Source organism: Emydura macquarii, unplaced genomic scaffold (genome assembly GCF_026122565.2).
Source record: "Emydura macquarii macquarii isolate MOO-44397 ecotype Brisbane River unplaced genomic scaffold, CSIRO-AGI_Emac_v2 contig_1008, whole genome shotgun sequence".
Lineage (NCBI taxonomy): Eukaryota > Metazoa > Chordata > Testudines > Chelidae > Emydura > Emydura macquarii.
The window spans coordinates 1-18987 of NW_027131145.1; the positions used below are offsets into that span (position 1 = coordinate 1).

Consider the following 18987-nt stretch of genomic DNA (forward strand, 5'->3'; position numbering starts at 1 on the left):
TGGCCCTGGCCCTGGCCTGGCCTGGCCTGGCCCTGGCCTGGCCTGGCCCTGGCCTGGCCTGGCCTGGCCTGGCCTGGCCTGGCCTGGCCTGGCCTGGCCTGGCCTGGCCTGGCCTGGCCTGGCCTGGCCTGGCCTGGCCTGGCCTGGCCTGGCCTGGCCTGGCCTGGCCTGGCCTGGCCTGGCCTGGCCTGGCCTGGCCTGGCCTGGCCTGGCCTGGCCTGGCCTGGCCTGGCCCTGGCCTGGCCTGGCCTGGCCTGGCCTGGCCTGGCCTGGCCTGGCCTGGCCTGGCCTGGCCTGGCCCTGGCCCTGGCCTGGCCTGGCCTGGCCTGGCCTGGCCCTGGCCTGGCCTGGCCTGGCCTGGCCTGGCCTGGCCTGGCCTGGCCTGGCCTGGCCTGGCCTGGCCTGGCCTGGCCTGGCCTGGCCTGGCCTGGCCTGGCCTGGCCTGGCCTGGCCTGGCCTGGCCTGGCCTGGCCTGGCCTGGCCTGGCCTGGCCTGGCCCTGGCCTGGCCTGGCCTGGCCTGGCCTGGCCTGGCCTGGCCTGGCCTGGCCTGGCCTGGCCTGGCCTGGCCTGGCCTGGCCTGGCCTGGCCCTGGCCTGGCCTGGCCTGGCCTGGCCTGGCCTGGCCTGGCCTGGCCTGGCCTGGCCTGGCCTGGCCTGGCCTGGCCTGGCCTGGCCTGGCCTGGCCTGGCCTGGCCTGGCCTGGCCTGGCCTGGCCTGGCCTGGCCCTGGCCTGGCCTGGCCTGGCCTGGCCTGGCCTGGCCCTGGCCTGGCCTGGCCTGGCCCTGGCCCTGGCCTGGCCTGGCCCTGGCCTGGCCTGGCCTGGCCTGGCCTGGCCTGGCCTGGCCTGGCCCTGGCCTGGCCTGGCCTGGCCCCTGGCCCTGGCCTGGCCTGGCCCTGGCCTGGCCTGGCCTGGCCTGGCCTGGCCTGGCCTGGCCTGGCCTGGCCTGGCCTGGCCTGGCCTGGCCTGGCCTGGCCTGGCCTGGCCTGGCCTGGCCTGGCCTGGCCTGGCCTGGCCTGGCCTGGCCTGGCCCTGGCCTGGCCCTGGCCTGGCCTGGCCTGGCCTGGCCCCTGGCCTGGCCTGGCCCTGGCCTGGCCTGGCCTGGCCTGGCCCTGGCCTGGCCTGGCCTGGCCTGGCCCTGGCCTGGCCTGGCCTGGCCTGGCCTGGCCTGGCCTGGCCTGGCCTGGCCTGGCCTGGCCTGGCCCTGGCCTGGCCTGGCCTGGCCTGGCCTGGCCTGGCCTGGCCTGGCCTGGCCTGGCCTGGCCTGGCCTGGCCTGGCCTGGCCTGGCCTGGCCTGGCCTGGCCCTGGCCTGGCCTGGCCTGGCCTGGCCTGGCCTGGCCCTGGCCTGGCCTGGCCCTGGCCCTGGCCCTGGCCTGGCCTGGCCCTGGCCCTGGCCCTGGCCTGGCCTGGCCTGGCCCTGGCCCTGGCCTGGCCCCTGGCCTGGCCTGGCCTGGCCTGGCCTGGCCTGGCCTGGCCTGGCCTGGCCTGGCCTGGCCTGGCCTGGCCCTGGCCTGGCCTGGCTGGCCTGGCCTGGCCTGGCCTGGCCTGGCCTGGCCTGGCCTGGCCTGGCCTGGCCTGGCCTGGCCCTGGCCTGGCCTGGCCTGGCCTGGCCTGGCCTGGCCCTGGCCTGGCCTGGCCTGGCCTGGCCTGGCCCTGGCCTGGCCTGGCCTGGCCTGGCCTGGCCTGGCCTGGCCTGGCCTGGCCTGGCCTGGCCTGGCCTGGCCTGGCCTGGCCCTGGCCTGGCCTGGCCTGGCCTGGCCTGGCCTGGCCTGGCCTGGCCTGGCCTGGCCTGGCCCTGGCCTGGCCTGGCCTGGCCTGGCCTGGCCTGGCCTGGCCTGGCCTGGCCTGGCCTGGCCTGGCTGGCCTGGCCTGGCCTGGCCTGGCCTGGCCTGGCCTGGCCCTGGCCCTGGCCTGGCCTGGCCTGGCCTGGCCTGGCCTGGCCTGGCCTGGCCTGGCCTGGCCCTGGCCCTGGCCTGGCCTGGCCTGGCCTGGCCCTGGCCCTGGCCTGGTGCTGCAGGATTGTGTAAATGGTGTGGCCACATCCGGAATGCCCCCTCGTGGGTGGCTTGGGATGGTTCTGCAGTGCCTTGTCTCCATTTCCCTCCTCAGGGGTCCTCAATAACTCCACTAAGGCTGATGTGTCCCTTCTTGGCTCCTGGCTTATTAACATAAAATTAAATATAAACACAGAAGTGTCTTCCAGCGCAGTCTCAGGCTGCACACAGCCCCTCCTCCCTAACATCTCTCTGTCTATCTATCTTCAAGTTTCCAAGTTGGAAACGGCTTTTCATCCCTTCTCAGGATCTGTTCTGCTGTCTCCTCGGTCAAAGGTCCGTCTCCTGTAGGGGCCTCTTGAGCTCTTCGGGTCCTGCCACAGTTTCCTCTCCTATTTCCTGTTCTTCTCTGGCTCTTTAGAAGGAGCAGCTGCCCTCTGTCAGGCCCAACTGAGAGGCTGTTAATAAGGCCCAGACGTGTTGGACCCATTCCCTCATAAAGGACCACCTCAGCCGGTGAAAGGGTGTGTGAAGAAAGGAAGGCTGAGAGGGTGGAGTTCAGGTTATCATAGAATCATAGAAGACGAGGGATGGAAGGGACCTCAGGAGGTATCTAGTCCAATCCCCTCCTCAACGTGCATGATCTGTAATTAACGGGAGCTATGGTAATATTAACACTGACAAATGTTGAGGAAGTAAATGAACTGGTTCCTCAGCTCTTGTAAATCAACATAGCTCCATTGACTTCAGCTCAACTATGTTGCTTTGAGTGAGACAATGGGGGCAGACATACAGTAATTATTTAATGACAGTAGACTTTGATATTCAAAATGTTCAAGACTGATAGCTGTTAAAACACCAATTGCCAAGATCATGTGGCAAAATATACAAAGTAAATAGTCTTAAATCAAACTCTAATAACTTCTCCTGTAACATTTGTATTACTTCGCTTAGCTGTAAATTCCTGTTTGTATCAATGGAAATATTTTCCATTGTTTTGTGGGTGCAGTGAAATTGATGTTTACCTCCATTTACCAATACAAATCTAATCCTTCCACACCTACTTATTATTGACTGAAACACCTCCTCTTATTCTGCAGATCAAAGTGACTTCAGTTCCCCTTTTGAGGAAACAGTTTGACATCTTGGCCAGGGAAATAAGATACGTGCTCAGGCCTAGATTCAAAAAGGAATATCGGCTTTGCAATTCCAAACATGCCAACACTTAGAAAATCACGGGGAAGTGATTATTCCCCTCAGTTTGGCACTGATGAGGCCACATCTGAAGTATTGTGTCCAATTTTGAGCCCTCCACTACAGGAAGGATGGACAAATTGGGAAGAGTTTGGTGGAGGGCAAGAAAAATAATTAGGGGGCTGGATCACATGACTTATGCGGAGAGGCTGAGGGAACTGGGCTTTTTGAGTCTGCAGAAGAGAAGCGTGAGGGCGGATTTGATAGCAGCCTTCAACTACCTGAAGGGGGGTTCCAGAGAGGATGGAGCTAGGCTGTTCTCAGTAGTGGCAGTGACAAAAGAAAGAGCAATGATCCCAAGTTGCAGTGGACGAGGTCTAGTTTGGATATTAGGAAAAGCCATTTTCCCTAGGAGGGAGGTGAAGCACTGGAATGGGTTACCTGGGAGGTGGTGGAATCTCCATCCTCAGAGGTTTTTAAGGTTCACCTTGACAAAGCCCTGGCTGGGATGGTTTAGTTGAGGTTGGTCCTGCTTTGAGCAGGGGGTTGGACTAGATACCTCCTGAGGTCCCTTCCCTCATCTTCTATGGTTTAATGATTCTAACAGTAAAATCTGATCACTTGATCCATTCTAGCAACAAGCATATTTTGACAGCACAATGGATTTTAGCAGATTATGTCCTTTCACCAGGCATCTGAGGTGTCCTGCTTCATATGAATTATTACAACCATACAGAAATGATGAATATGGGGTTTAAAGTGCACTGTTTTGGGGCACAGTGTGCCGCACCCTGTCCGGGGAAGAAGGCCCTGACCTTCTTCCTCTATGTCAGCCAGTGGCTATCCCTACCTGCCGCTTTGTAATGTCCAGGCCTTCCTCTGTTGCTCGTTGCTTCTCTGCCTTAAACAACCTCTTCCCTAGGACAAGGCCCTAAGGGCCTGTCCCTTGAGCACAGAGGTTTTGGCAGGGGTTTGGGAAATTAGGGAGTTGCTAGTTTGAATCCCTCTCAACGCCTGTGAGAGATCTCCATTGTAAATGCTCCTGGAACATCCCACGCCATCGTCAGTGGCTCATCATTTCTTCATCTTAACCAACCTCCTCCCTGTGACAGAACATCCCCTTGTATTCACACACTAGACACTATTGTAATTATCTTCATACAGTCATGCCTTGTAAGGTGTTATTTGAAAACTCATAACCTGCTGAACAGTAAAATGCATCCAGTAACATTATGCACATTGGCTGAAATCATGACTGATGTGTGTTTCCCAGATAAGTTTGGGAAGTTGCTAAACCAGTTCCTCAAAGGCAAAGGGCAGGGCTAAGCCCCAGTCAGGTGTCAACAAAGCTGATGGGCCATCCCCTATCAAGTGGCCATTCTATGGCAAGAAAGGGATGGAAAGGGGTAAAGAGATCTTCATCTTAGCTAAGACACATCATGAGCTCTCTTTCCTCCCTGAAACCTCTTGGCCCTCAGATGGAAATGCTTTTCAAAGAGGAACTGAAACAAAGGAGGGTCAAAGACCCCAGGTTACCCCTCTCTTCTCTCTCCCTGTCCATCTCCTGCTTTGCACCGGAGAAGACAAAAGAAGCAGCCATTGTACTCTGGGGGAAGAATCTTATCCGGAAGAGTTTGGTCAGTAATGCTGTTGAAAGCATGTGGTGAGAAACTTTGCTTTAAAGCTAATATAGCCTGTTCCGTTAGACACTCCAGAGTGTTTTATAGTTATCTTTCTTGCAGTCTGTAGGAAGGTGCAGTGGCCTTCCTCCAAGACAGGGCCCGAAGAAGTGCCACAACCGCGGGGATGTACAGAAAAAGGGCCAGCCGCCCAGTCTGCCCGGCAACCGGGAGGCCGGCTAGGGACAGGTCCTGCTGGCTGACCAATCCAGCACCCGAGGGGCAGAGTCTCAGCCAAGGTTGAGAACATAAGAAGCAGGCCCCACACTTCAGAGGTAGGGAAGCTGCTGCCGGAGGCAGACATGCTGCCCTGCCAGCTGCAGCAAAGGCTTGAACTGGGCCGAGCTGCTGCCCCAAGGGAGCACCTCCCGGAGCAAAGACCTCGGGAGCAGCCCCAACGACCAACCCATAAAAGTTCGATAGGGCCCGCCGGCCCCTTAGACTGGCCCAGGCCTACGAGGCTCCAGGACTGAGCCAGGCCCTCAGGCCCCCAGTACTGGGCTGAACCCATAGCCCCTGATGACTGGACCGAGCCCCCTGAGCCAGAGGGCTGGGAGGTCCCCCCCACGGCCGGACCTGACCTAGAGGAGCTGCCGGAGGTGGAGCCATCCCTCGAGACAGGACAGGACCTAGAGGAGCTGCCGGAGGCCGAGACATCTCCCGAGCCCTGGGACCTGGAGGAGCTGGCCCTTGCCGAGGAGCTTCCCACCTTGCTTCCTGTGGATGCAGAGGGACTGGCGAGCCTGCCGCAGGCGGTCTATCCCAGTGACCCCGAGGATCCCGAGATACAAGGTACCTGGGGATACAGGGAGGAAGTAGCACAGGGGCAGCCATTACAGTGCCTGAGACAGGGGCAAGCCCCAGTTGGTGTGTTGCGGCAGGAGCCCCGCCGACTTAGTGGCACGCCTTTGCCACTGCTAGGGCCCTGGGCTGGGACGCAGTGGATTTGGGTGGGCCTGCGTCCCCCTCCCCTCCCCCTTATCCCTGCCACCACGAGAGCCAATACTGTCCCCCTGCCCTCCTGACTCGAAAGACTGCTTGCTCGCCCGCCCTACCTCAGGGCCAGGGCACCAGACTCATATCTGAGCTAACACTCCCCTTATAGGAAGGTGCAGTGGCCTTCCTCCGAAGAAGGGCCACAACTGCGGGGCCGGACTGGACCCCCGTCTTACACGTCGTGGAGAATACAGGCAACCCCCCCTGAAGCCCCTGGAAGGAAGGAAAGTGCCATTTCCCCTAATTGACACCTGGAGAAACTGAGGCACAAGACAAAATAGGTGCAGTCACATAGGTAGCCAGGTGGGGATCTGACCCATGGACTCCAATGGAGCTCCATCCAATTTACACCAGCTGCGGTTCTGTCTCATTGACTCTAGTGGAGCTGAGGCTGATTTACACCAGTTGGGAGTCTCGATCATTTACTCTAATGGCGCTACGCCGAGTTGATATCCACTGGGGTTTGGCCCATTGGCTCCAGTGTAGCTATGGCTGATTTACACTAGCTGGGAATGTGGCCTGCACACTGCAATGGACGAAAGGGTGATTTGTACCAGCCGGGGATCTGGCCCACAAGAACGAAGGTCAAGACGAGGGGATTTGGACACACAGTTCCCATTAATTTTAGTTTGAAATCACCCACCAAAGTGAGCGGCTCATTGTCTGAGCTGAGGTTTCTGAATGCCTGCCCAGTGCCTGAAACACGAGATCAGCTTCACCCCCGCGCTGGAATCTCTGGGGGAGGATTTCTGGCCTGAGCGACGCACTCTGTCCATATAAGGCCAGGTTTTAAAGGTATTTAGGGGCCTTGTGGGAATTTCCAGAGCAGCCGGGCACCTCAAACCCATTAATGTCAAGGACAGTTAGGTGCCCGGGTAATTTTGAGAATCCCACTAGGTGCCTAAGCACCTTTACACATCTGTCCCTAAATCTACCTATGGAGCCTATGCCAACAGACGGCTACACTGCAGGTTTGTCGGCATAGCTGCGTTGGTCACGGGTGTGAGGTTTTTATGTGTCGACCAGGCGTTAGAGAAACTGTGATAAATAGGCGTTCAAAACGTTCTTTTAGCCTGGGGTCCCCTGACTGTAAATTCATTTTGTAACCCCCTTTGCCCAAAATGACAGATTCAGGAAGGTTTTCATAGATACTAATTCACTGACAGATTGATTTGTGGCCAACATTTTCAAAGTTGGGTGAGTAAGGCTAAAATAATAATCTGGCTGGGCTTTGCAATGGAGCCAAAGGGAATTGGACACTTGAATCCTACCGAATGTCAATAGAGTTTGGGCATCTCACTTCTGTCATCTCCTTTCAAAATGCCAGGCTGAGCTCGTCTACGGCACTTCCATGGACCTCCAAGCACTGTGTGGCTATGTGTGTATGTGTAATGGGTGTGTGTGTTTCACTGCTGGCCCCTGCTGGAAACATGGAGATCTGCTCAGTTTTTGTATGTGTGACCGCTGGAGGCACTGAGGCTTGATCAGTGTGTGTGTAATCAGTGTGTGTGTGTTTGTTTCACAGCAGGCCTTTGCAGAAAGGAATAAGACCTGCTTAGTGTATGTGTGACGGCTGCCCCCTGATGGAAGGAATGTGGGTGTGTATTTCTTCTGTGGTTTTTTGCTGACGCCCCTGCTGGACTGTATGGGATCTGCTGTGTCTGTGTGTGTGTGTATGTGTGTGTGTGCATTTGTCCCCCCCTGGGCCAGGCCTGCAGACTCGTGCCCTGTCAGGGCTGTGTGCTGCATCCAGAGAGCTCTGTGTGGGGAGGGGAGCGAGAGAGGCCGGGCTGCAGGTGACTAGCAGAGGGTCAGGATCCAGGGGAACAGCCAGCGTCGTGGGTTTGGGACAGGACAGCCAGCACAGGGGGGTTGTAACTCCCGACTGAGGGGAATTGGTAGAGCTGGGAAGAAGTTAGAGGACAGCAATAGCAGGGGCTTTATAGGTTAGGACAGAGGCACATCAGTGAATGGACCCCAGGGCAGAGATAGCAGGAGCTGCGGGTCAGGACTGAGGGGCACCGGCAGAGCTGGGGCTCGTGCACAGACAGCAAAGCCTGTCACAATCCAGGTGCATTGGCTGATCTCTGTCAGTGAGGCCTAGAAACCTGGAATAGCCTTTCGCTCACTACGGCTGGGCCCTGCTGCCTTGGCTAACCTGGTGGGAATCTCCGGTTTGTTTACATCCATTTCATGGCACTCCGCACACCCCATTACTTTCCCTCGCTCGCGGGGACGCTGGTGGAGTTTGTGAACGAAGAATTGTCTTTCACAGCAGCTGGCACAACTGGCTTGATCTCTTTCCCTTTACACATCAGGGGCCTACTTGACATAGGAACAAACCCTCCCTTTCTTTTGTCTAACTTTAATCCATGCCTCTGACTTTCTTTTCTGATCAGCCCCAATGGGACTGCCACCGACACCTGCATTTCCCAGCAACATTTCTATTCTATTGGCCTGTCATGGGACCCATTAAAATGACGAGTAACTTTGTTTCTGTCGCTGGCCCTTAATTTCTTGAGCAGTTTGTCACATCTCCAGACAGTGGCCAGGTCTCAGAGGGACGGAACGTTTCTCGGAGAGCTGATTAAGACACGAGAAGTTATAACAAGCTGTGACTCCTCCTGTAAATCCCTAGAGAGCCACAGGCACTGCCTGGCTAATTGGAGAGATTTCTTTTTAGTAGCTACGTTGCTAACAGAGATTATTGTAATGAGCACACAATGAAGTAGGACTTTTTAACTGATAATTATTTTTGTCCTAAGCGAGAGTCAATGAAATTAATGTGTTTCAGATGCCACTGAGCAGCGTGGCTTCACGCTGGGGATCTGTCACTGCAGAGCTGTGATCAGACGTGTAGAAACAGCAGCGTCCTTAAGGTCAAGCACTTTACACACGATAGACAAACTGTTCATTGCTTCTTTTCTCATCAGCTACCAGTGACCAAGACAGCTCTTGTTACAGACTATCCCTTTGCCACTGCTGCACTTAGCAGTGTTACAGACACACAGCAAGCCCTTTATCAGCTCCAATTCCCACCTGCTTTGCCTGTGAAATTAGCGACACTCAGAGTCAGAAGGAATATTACCAATAATCATGATATATTTTTAAATTTTTAGTGTCCATGACTGTGACATACACCCCCTCCTCAGCCCCTGCTCTCTGAAGTCCACTTCCCACATTGATGGGGCCATTAGCAGTAGATAGATAGATAGACAGATAGATAGAGAGATAGATAGACCCTGAGTATGTTTAAAAGTAAATCTGTCAAGTAATATGTAGTCGTTGATGAGTTGGCTTCAACATATCTGGCTGCTCATGTTGGTTTTGATTAGCACCAATAGCTCTTATTTTACAGGGCTACATTGAACTGGCTCTCTACTGGGTAAAATAAGAACTGTTCAGCTCTGCACCGTCAAGTCCTACCCTGGCTAATAGCTCACCTTGTATTTTAAGTGGCATTGTCTTTTGCTGTTGCTGAAGAGGAATGGGCTAACCTCCTAAAGGAGTTTGGCTGGGAAGAAGAAACTGAAGTTTTCAATAACCATAACAATAACCATGTAGTTCAAATGTGGCCATGGATTTACCCTACAGATGACAGCAATTGGATTCGTTCAGCTAGGGAAGCACGGTAGGTTTTGTGGTGACACTGACTAAGGTCTGCTTGTGTGGACTGAATTAGAATTAGTCAACTTTGTGTCATAAGCCCTGTAATGCTAATACTTCTTCGACATAGCTACAGCTGTCGGGGTGGCTGACCTCACCCTGGTGAAGACACGGTTAGAACAACTGTAGAATGCTTCTGTAGAACTGGTCACCATCACATGGGGAGTTGGGGTCCCTACAGAAATGGGAAACCCCTTCTGTCCTTCTCAGAAGCCCTGAAGTTGCCATGATATGTAGGTGGTCACATGTTTTTTTTTACAATATTTGCCCAATAGTTTTATTTTTAAAAAATCAAGTGTGAAAAGTCACCATCAATGTTGACTTTCTCTACTCAGTAACTACTCTTCTTTTACTCAGTATTAACCCAGCCAAACTCCAGCTAACCTACCCGGGGAAAGTATTTTATCCACAAAGTCCCACTGACTTTAAAGGGAATTTGCCTTGAGAAAAGGTTGAATAATACGTCAGAAGCTCAGGATTTGCACCATCCAGAAAAATCTAATTTCTCCCAGGAAATTTTCAAACTCTACCAATAAAACCAGTAAGCAGAGAGGCAGGGTAACAATAATTGGCTTCTCTTTCCCACTTTCAAACCAGGATAGGGGGCTGTGGTGGGTACTGACAAAGGAGGCAGTGCTATAGGACAGCAGAGCTAAGGTTGCACAAAATAACATAGGACAAATGAGTGGAAGGGTCTTTCCCCTGTTATCACAGGCAACCCCATTGTACTTCCCCATTCATAAAATTAGCAAGCTCCATCCGATTGGGAGATTGTTCCGTAAACTCACTCTTCTGATAGACAGTGTTACAGAGGAGGTCAGACATTTCCATCCCCATGGTCCCTTCTGACCTTGGAACCTTGTATTTATGTTGGTTAGAAACCTTCTCCTAACTTCCAGCCTAAGAGTATTGTCATGCAGTCTTAGCTCGGTCCCTTTCCTGAGTTTTGAGTGTTTTCATGTTCCCTTAATGCAGTTTAGTGCATTTTCCTAGTGATTGTTTATTTATATGACTGTATTTTTAAAAAGTGCATTTCAGAAATCAGTAGCACTCCATTAACATGACATTTTAACCCACTGAAAAGTGGGAGCATGGCTTCATCTGAATAAGGCTTCCTGTAGAACATACATTAGATGCAATCATATAAACCTAGGCATTAATAACTGTGCTTTCTTATGTACCTTTCTATCACACAGGCCTGTACCTAGATGTTAAAATTAACTGACGTGTTTTACTTTTGGCTGGTCTTTCAGCTACTTTTTTCTGCCAAGTTATTAGCAAGTTATTAGCAAGCATTAGTTATTAGCAGCTGACTGTTAGGATTCAATAGACGAACGGACAGGGCTGGGTATCTCACAACTGTGGCCACCATGACATCAGCAGTAACTCAACCAATCATCACCCTCCTGCTACAGGCTGATTTGCGCATGGTCCATGACTAGTGTGTCAGGAGTTCTCTTTGTTTGGTTATTTGTCACCAGATGCCACTGGTCCTTACAAATCCCCAGGCTCCATGATGTGCTGGGAAAGCACTGCTGGAGAAACTGAGGCAAGATCTCACAGGAAGTCCTTAAAGTGCATTTCCATAATTACTGCCCTTTCCACTTTCCTTTCCCCTACTTCCATCTCTCCTCTGTTCTTCCCTTCCCCCAACTACTTCCCCCCTCTTACCCATGCTTCCTTCCCTTCCTTCCCCTCTTTTACCCCTGATTGTCCATCTCTTCTTCCCCCTTCCATCAGTTTGTTCCCTTTTTTTTCTCTCCCCATCCCTCAGTTCCATTCCCCACCCCATTCCTTTTCCATATGCAGAAATGACGAGTCATGACATTTAGCCAGTGATCATTAGGTTTCAGTGTTAAAACTCAATGCGATGAGCTGCATCCCAACAGTTGTCGACCTATGCCAAAATAGTAGTGGTGGAATTTCACCTGTGATCGTTAGCTTTCAGAGTGGACTCAACATTACAATACATGAGGAATGAGCACATCTCTTTCAGGTTATGTCTATAAACTGCTACTATGGTGCTTCAGTGTAGATACTCACTGCAGCCACAGGAGGGGTTTCTCACCTAAAACTCATCCATTGAAATGGGTTTTAGTCATCTAGATGCTTTTGAAAATCCCACTAGGCACCAGGGGCTAGACACACAATGGGATTTAGGCACCTAACTGCCACTTTAAGCCCCTATATCCCAGTATCAGGCTCCACTGTGATTCACAGAAAGGCCACTCAGCTGCTGCTGAACTTATATTTGGCACTTACATTTTTGCTTGACATCTAGATTTTTGCAATAGATGTTCCCTAGGTGCATGTTTCTGCCTGTGCCCCTTCCCGTGGTTGCCTCCCTCCTAAGAAGGATGCATGAAGTGGTGGAAGACAGGTGTTCCTGTCCTCATGCTCAGAGTTCACCTCCCAGACTGGGACCCAACCAAAAACCAAGCAGCTGGGGAGGGACTCCTTTGTAACTTTTAGCCCATTGATTAGGGTACTCAGTTCAACCCCCCCTTCCCTCTGAAAGAGAAAAAGGGTTTGAACAGGGACTTTCTACTTCTCAGGTGAGTTCCCTCACCACTGGTCTGTGGGATATCCTGATCTAGGAGGTCCCTCAGTCTCTCCTTTTGATACTGTTCCACTTTGGATAAATAATGTCAAAATTCCAGGCGCGGGTGGGGGAAAACAGGAGAGCCCGACAGACTCTGTCGCCTGGCGGTTAGCACACAAACCTGGGTGATAAGCAGTCAACAGTCCAGTCCTCCTGCTCCAATGACTTTGAAAATAGTCATTCATTTTCTGGCACTCAGAGGCAAAAGATAAAAACAAGGAAAAAGGAGGAGAAAAAGGATGGAGGAATGGAAAATCCACATTTTCAAGTAAAAATCATGAATCTGTTCGACACAACTATTGCATGAAATTTTTCTTTTTTCTTTCTGAACGCTGCAAAATAGAAACAACTTCAAGATTTCCTATTTGTGGCTCAAACTTTTTACATTATTTATTTATTTATTTTGAACAGCTGTGCAGGAAACAGATGTGTCAGTTTCACTTCTGTTCATGGTCTGCTTTACTTTCCAGTTCTGACCCATCAGCAGCATGCCTCAATGTTCAGGTTGCAGGAACTGCAAGGGAAACCAGTTCCTTAAGAAATAAACTGTAGGCCACATTTAGAGAGGTGTTTCATGCCCAAAGACGCAGCTAGGCCAGATTTTTCAAGGTATTAAGTGCTTTGTGAGATTTTCAAAACCATCCATGCAGATTAGGTGCCTAACTCCTATTAATTTTACTTGGGCACTTTTGAAAATCCTGCTAGGCATATATCTGCCCCTTTAGGGACCTAAGTATCCTGAAAATGTGTCTCTGCATCCACAACACTGAAAAGCAAACATTCTGGAGCTATTTTTTATTGGGGATGGGTTTGGAAAATCCTTTTTAAGAAAACTCCTACATTTGGGACCCAGTTTGATCTGATGGTGTCTCTTTGAAAGTTGAATGTCTGATATTGTAACAGGCTGGCTAAGCATGTGTGTGTCCTGCTGCTCCCTGCTGATTGGGACCAGAATGGCCCGTCCTTGTGACATCCCAGCCCCATGAGCTGATGGAAACTGCTTGTTAGGCCCAGTGGCCAGACTGGAGCTGCTGGAGAAGGGGGGCTGTGGGCTTTCTCCCTGCTGTGACTGGGAAATACAGGAGAGTGATAATATGTGGGGAGGCTGTGGTGGACAGAGCACTGGATCAATCTGACCTCTCTGAGCAGACACAAAGCACTGCTGTCAGAAGGAATCAAAGGGCCCCGGCTCTCCTGAGAGCATTTCCTCACTACGGGTCAGCCTGGTCTCATCTGTTCCCTCAGAGGTACAGAGAGCGGCATTGCTGAGATCTCACCAGCATGTTTGCTCCAGCTGAGCCGCTGTGTGCCGAGAGACACGGACCTGTGGGGAGGCGATTATCCACCCCGTAATTAGCATGATTGGTTCCCTGCCTTGCCAAGTCCCGGTGGAGTCCGGAGGCCACACGGAAAATCAATAACACAATCACCAGAGTCTAATGCAAGAGCTGGAAATGCCTTGCACCTGTCTCTGAAGGCTGCTATAAAAACACCCCTGGGCCATGCTTTGTTCAGGTCTGTGCTGGGGTCAGGCAGGGCTCTGTCACTGTCACAGCCTCATGCTGATGCTTTATTTGCTTCCCCTTAGATTTGAAGCCTTGTTTGGAATCTGCGAGCCTGCAGATTTAGCCAAGGACAGTGCTTACAGTCTGTGTTTTGCTTCTAACGAGGCTGCTGCTGCTGCTGACACTGTAAGTGAGAACTCAGCATTTTAGCTGTAACTTGCCATAATACTTTTCTGAGTGTCAAAATGATTTTTTGCCTCTTGCTGCTGCTGCTGCTGCCCCGTGCCATCGGCAAGATCCAAATGTCAATGTGCTCCATGAGGAAACCGTTTCCGACTCACCAAGACTATTATAAGCAAGGAGACTACATTATCGGTGGGATCCTATCTCAGGTTATTTCTACGCTCGACCTGGAGACCTTCCTGCAACCTCCCCATCCTTGGTACATTAAGTACTTCATGTGAGTATTTCTTTTTTGGATAATGAGGCAAAATGGGTGAGATCCCATGTACTGAGTGTTAGGGTATATGTGGGACCATATTACAGATATGAACGGGTGTAAGTGGGAGTAGATTGTTTCTTTACAGGGCAAAAACTAAGCAGGATTTTAAAGAGACCATTGAAGTTAAAATATTCTTAATGCTTCAGAAGTGGGTAACTTGCATCCAATAATTTTAAAAGAACTGGAGAAGGTGTTTTTGAGCTAGTGAGTTTTATTAAATGAATCTTGTTATACAGCAGAAGTCCCAGAGGAACAGGGAAAACAAAGCAAATGCTCCAATATTTAAAAGTTGTTAGCCTGGCACTGACGCTGAACAACATGATGGAAAGTCTGGTATGGGATGCTACCGATAAAGGATTAAATTAAGGCAGCATAAACGGTGCCAATCAAGGTGGTTTTATGGAAAATAGATTTTGTCAGACAAACTGGATATAATTTTTGATGAGTTTATAGATTTTGTTGACATAGGTAACCGTGTCGGCATAATATAAGAGAGAACATGGGTGAAGCAAAATCTTCTATTGGCCATACTGCTGTTGATAACAGAGGCAAGCTTCTGAACTCCACAAAGCTCTTCCTCAGGGCTGGGCAAGGTAATTAGTGTCACAGCTAAACAGAGGTGGTCAAGCAGCAAAAGTTAACACAGTTGCAAAAAGCTATTCAAAATGCAGTGGGCAATTAACATGTCTGCAATCATAGGACAAAGAAGAATTAGTGGGTTCCAGGTTGCTGTAATAAGACATAAAACCAGGGTCTGTATTGAGTCCATAGTTTTGTGGGTCTATCCGAGTTATGAATTTAAAAATTAGTATAATATACCTGGACTTATGTAGGGCATCCAACTTAATACCACAAAACATTTTGATTTAAAAATGCATTATCCAAAATCAGTATAGTCCCTATAAAATGGATAAAAAACTGCCTAATTGACAGATCTAAAAAATAATTGTAAATGGAAAATCAACATCAAATAGGGGCATTTCTAAAGGGGTCCCATACTTGAATATCTTTATCCGTGAGCTAGAGGAAAATATCAAATGAATTGCTGATAAAGTCTGCAGATGACACAGCAGCTGGTGAACTAGTAACTAATGTCTCCTCAGAGACATCTGGATCTCATGGTAAACTGGGCTCACTTGGACAGCAGCTGAATGAAAAGTTGTGGATCTAAATCTTACAGGATGGAGGCTATATTTTGGAAGTCAATGGCTCAGAAAGGGTATTAGGGGACCTGGTGGATAATTAACTGAACAGGATCCACCATGACCATGCAGTGGCTGAGAGAGCAAACAAATCTTTGGATGTATAAGCATGGACATAGAGAGGAGTCGTCTTATGCAGTATTACTGAGACCATTATTTTCCAGTTCACCTCTCACATTTTTTAAAGGATGTTGAAAAACTGGAAAGGGTTAAAAAAAGAGCTACAAGTCTGATCTGAGATCCAGAAAGCCTCCCGGAAAGCTCTGTCTTTTTCATTTCTGCAAGAGAAGGTTAAAAGGCAAATTAATCACTATCTATAAGAGGAGATTCCTGGTGTTATCAGGCTCCTTAATTCACCAGAGAAAGGCGTAACAAGATCCAATGGCTGGAAGCTGAAGCTAGATAAATGCAAGTTAGAGATAAGGAGCTTTTTTTTTTTACAGTGAGGGTAATTAACCTTTGGAATAATTTGCCAAGGGATCCAGTTGATTCTCCAGTTTTAAATAAAGATCGGTTGTATCTTCCTAAAAGCTGTGCTCTATATCAACCCAAATACATGGGCTTGATGCTAGAATCACGGTATTTTGTGCTATGCGGGAGATCAGGCTGGCTGATCATAATGGTCTCTTGGCCCGAGCATCGAGGAGTCTATGAAATGCCAGGCAGTTCTAGATGGGCTCTGAAAGCTAACTCTGTGATTAAGCCTCCCTGAAAAATACCTTTGCAATGTGACTGGGGAGGGATGGGTCAAGCTACGAGATGTTCGTGAGCATGCTCAAAAATTTGTGACAGCCAGCATGTTACCCCAGAATTTGACAATCCTGAATGTACCCCAGAACTTGACTGTACTGCAGTCACTGCACTTCACAAGGGTACTGCACTTAAACAAGGCCCTTGGGTTAGGTCTGAGGAGGTCCTGTCCTGTCCCAGGTCGGCAAGCCTTCCTAACCTAGTTGCTGGCTCCTCATTGGTTAGTGTCACTTCCCAATACTTCTAAGCCACTGGATGACTAAATCATATACATAGACTCATAGACTCATAGAAGATGAGGGTTGGAAGGGACCTCAGGAGGTATCTAGTTCAACCCCCTGCTCAAAGCAGGGCCAACCCCAACTAAATCATCCCAGCCAGAGCTTTGTTAAGCCGCAGCTTTAAAACTTCTAAAGATGGAGATTCCGCCACCTCCCTAGTTAATCCATATCAGAGCTTCACCACCCTCCGAGGGAAAATGTTTTTCCTAATGTCAAACCTAGACCTTCCCCACTGCAACTTGAGACCATTGCTCCTTGTTCTGTCATCTACTACTATTGAGAACAGCCTAGCTCCATCCTCCCTTCAGTTAGTTGAAGGCCGCTATCGAATCCCCTCACTCTTCTCCCAGTTCCCTCAGCCTCTTCTCATTAGACATGTGCTCCAGCCCCCTAACCATCTTCATTGCCCTCCACTGGACTCTCCTCCATTTCTCCACATCTTATGTGTAGTGGAGGGCCTAAAACAGGACACAGTATTCCAAATGTGGCCTCACTAATGCCAACTGGAGGGGAATAAACACTTCCCTTGATTTGCTGGCAATACAGCCCAATATGCCGTTAGCCTTCTTGGCAATAAGGGCACACTGTTAACTCATATCCAGCTTTTTGTCCACTGGAACCCCCATGTCCTCTTCTGCAGAACTGATGCCTAGCCAGTCAGTGCCCAGTCTGTAGCAGTGCATGGGCTTCTGTCTTAAGTGCAGGACTCACTTGTCCTTGTTGGACCTCATCAGATTTCTTTTTGTTCAAGCCTCCAATTTCTCTAGGTCACTCTGTATTCTATACCTGTCCTCTAGCGTATCTACCACTCCCGCCAGCTAAAAGTCATATGCAGACTTGCACCCCACCTCCAGATCATTAATGAATACCCAGGCATGAGTGGGTTTGCCGAGGCAAAGGGTGTGAGGGTGCCAATGCCTCCAGCAGGGGACAGGTCCAAATCACTTTTAAGAAAAGATCCTCTCTTTGTGGGAAGAATGGTCCTGCTCTGGTTCGCACTGAAGTCAGGGCAATACTCCCAGTCTCAAGCTAGCTATGATATTGTACCTGTGAATTGGTGGCACCTTGACTGTATTCATCCGTGCAATGTTCTCCTGCAGAGAATGGGAGAATTATTGCCACCGCCAAGCAAAGCACTCAAATATCATGAGTCAGGCCTCAAAAAATCCTGAGATTTGCTGAGAAATCATTAGATAAACAATGATTGGGGAAGAGTTCCAGAGGGGTAGCTGTGTTAGTCTGTATACAACAAAAACAATGACTGTCCTGTAGCACTTTAAAGACTAACACATTTAATTTCTGCAGGCATAAGCTTTTGTGGGCTGTAACCCACTTCGTCAGATGTAAGGACTAGAAATCAGATAGCAAGTATATTGTTTTATTTGTCTTCTGGTTGCTGAGTCTTTAGTTTACACTTGGGCCCTGTTAGAAAACTTTTCTCTGCAACCATGAGGGCTACACATTTTGGGCCCAATTTTTAAAGGTATTTAGGTGGCTCATGGGATTTTCAAAAGCATCTAGGCTCCTGTCTCCTCCAATGCAAGCTGCGTGCCTGGATGCTTTTGAAAATCCCACTTGGCATCTAAATGCCTTTAAATATGTAGTCTTTACTTCTGAAAGAAAGAAAGAAAGTCTGATTATCACTTAGTCACATGATTCCTGTGGCTGGGACTTTAAGGAAAACACCAAATATTGCAAGGCTCAGGATAACATCTCAAAATTTGGCAACATTGTAGCAATGCACTGGCCACAAGGATGACTCAGCCTTGCCAGTGAACAAAGCTCTCATTGCTAACAAATAGCTGGGGTGTAGAGGTCTCTGTCTCTCCTGTCACCCAACAGCCACATTCTCAGTGGCTGGAGGGTGCACACATGATGTGCCATGGAAATCTCATTGCAGGCTGCTGCCTAAAAACTACGAGCACGTCTTGGCTTTGGTGTTTGCCATTAATGAGATCAACCAGGATCCCGAGCTGTTACCCAATATCACGCTGGGATTCCGCATCTACGAGAGCTTTTTCAGTGCAAGGAAGACCTACGAGGCCACTCTTACCCTGCTCTCCTCCAGGTATGGACTGGTCCCCAATTACAACTGCGACACACAGGACAAGTTGTCAGCTGTCATCGGGGGGCTCAGGTTTGAAACATCCATCCAGATAGCAACCATCTTAGGCATCTACAAGATCCCACAGGTAAGGAGTGAAGGGGTGTTAGAGGAGTTTTACAGCTCAGTCATACGGGGCCAAATTCCCCATTGCCGTAGCTTTATTAATTTCAGAGGAATGGCATCAGGGACAGAGATGCAGCCACTCTTGGGGAACAGGAAAACACATCTGTAATGGATCTAAAGGGAGTTTAATGCCCCACATTCTACACAGTCCTTGGCAGTACCCATATTATTGGCAAGCCCTACGCATAGCTTTGTGCACAGGTAAACCCTACAGCTGGGTTCTAGCATCCCTGTTTCTCTCTGTGGCTCTCCAGCAAGTCCAAAGGAGTTCAGACTTCTGTTGGAGACATCTCCACCTTCAGGGAGCAATGCAACCAGAAATGTTTGCAGTCACCTAGGGCAGCCTTGTCCTAAAAAGCCAACGTGTAATATTCCACTGGAACACAG

At 50.3% G+C, this 18987-nt stretch overlaps 1 protein-coding gene across 1 annotated transcript in view; it reads left to right on the forward strand.

Annotated features, from left to right (window-relative positions):
* Positions 1–5379: 5379 nt before the first annotated feature.
* Positions 5380–18987, forward strand: part of LOC137150680 (vomeronasal type-2 receptor 26-like) — a gene marked incomplete at its 5' end in the record, with an annotated part of 32983 nt that continues 19375 nt past the window's right edge. The window contains 3 exon segments of the mRNA XM_067544657.1: positions 5380–5658; positions 9599–9641; positions 18271–18562. Coding sequence (XP_067400758.1) covers positions 5380–5658; positions 9599–9641; positions 18271–18562 — 614 coding nt within the window.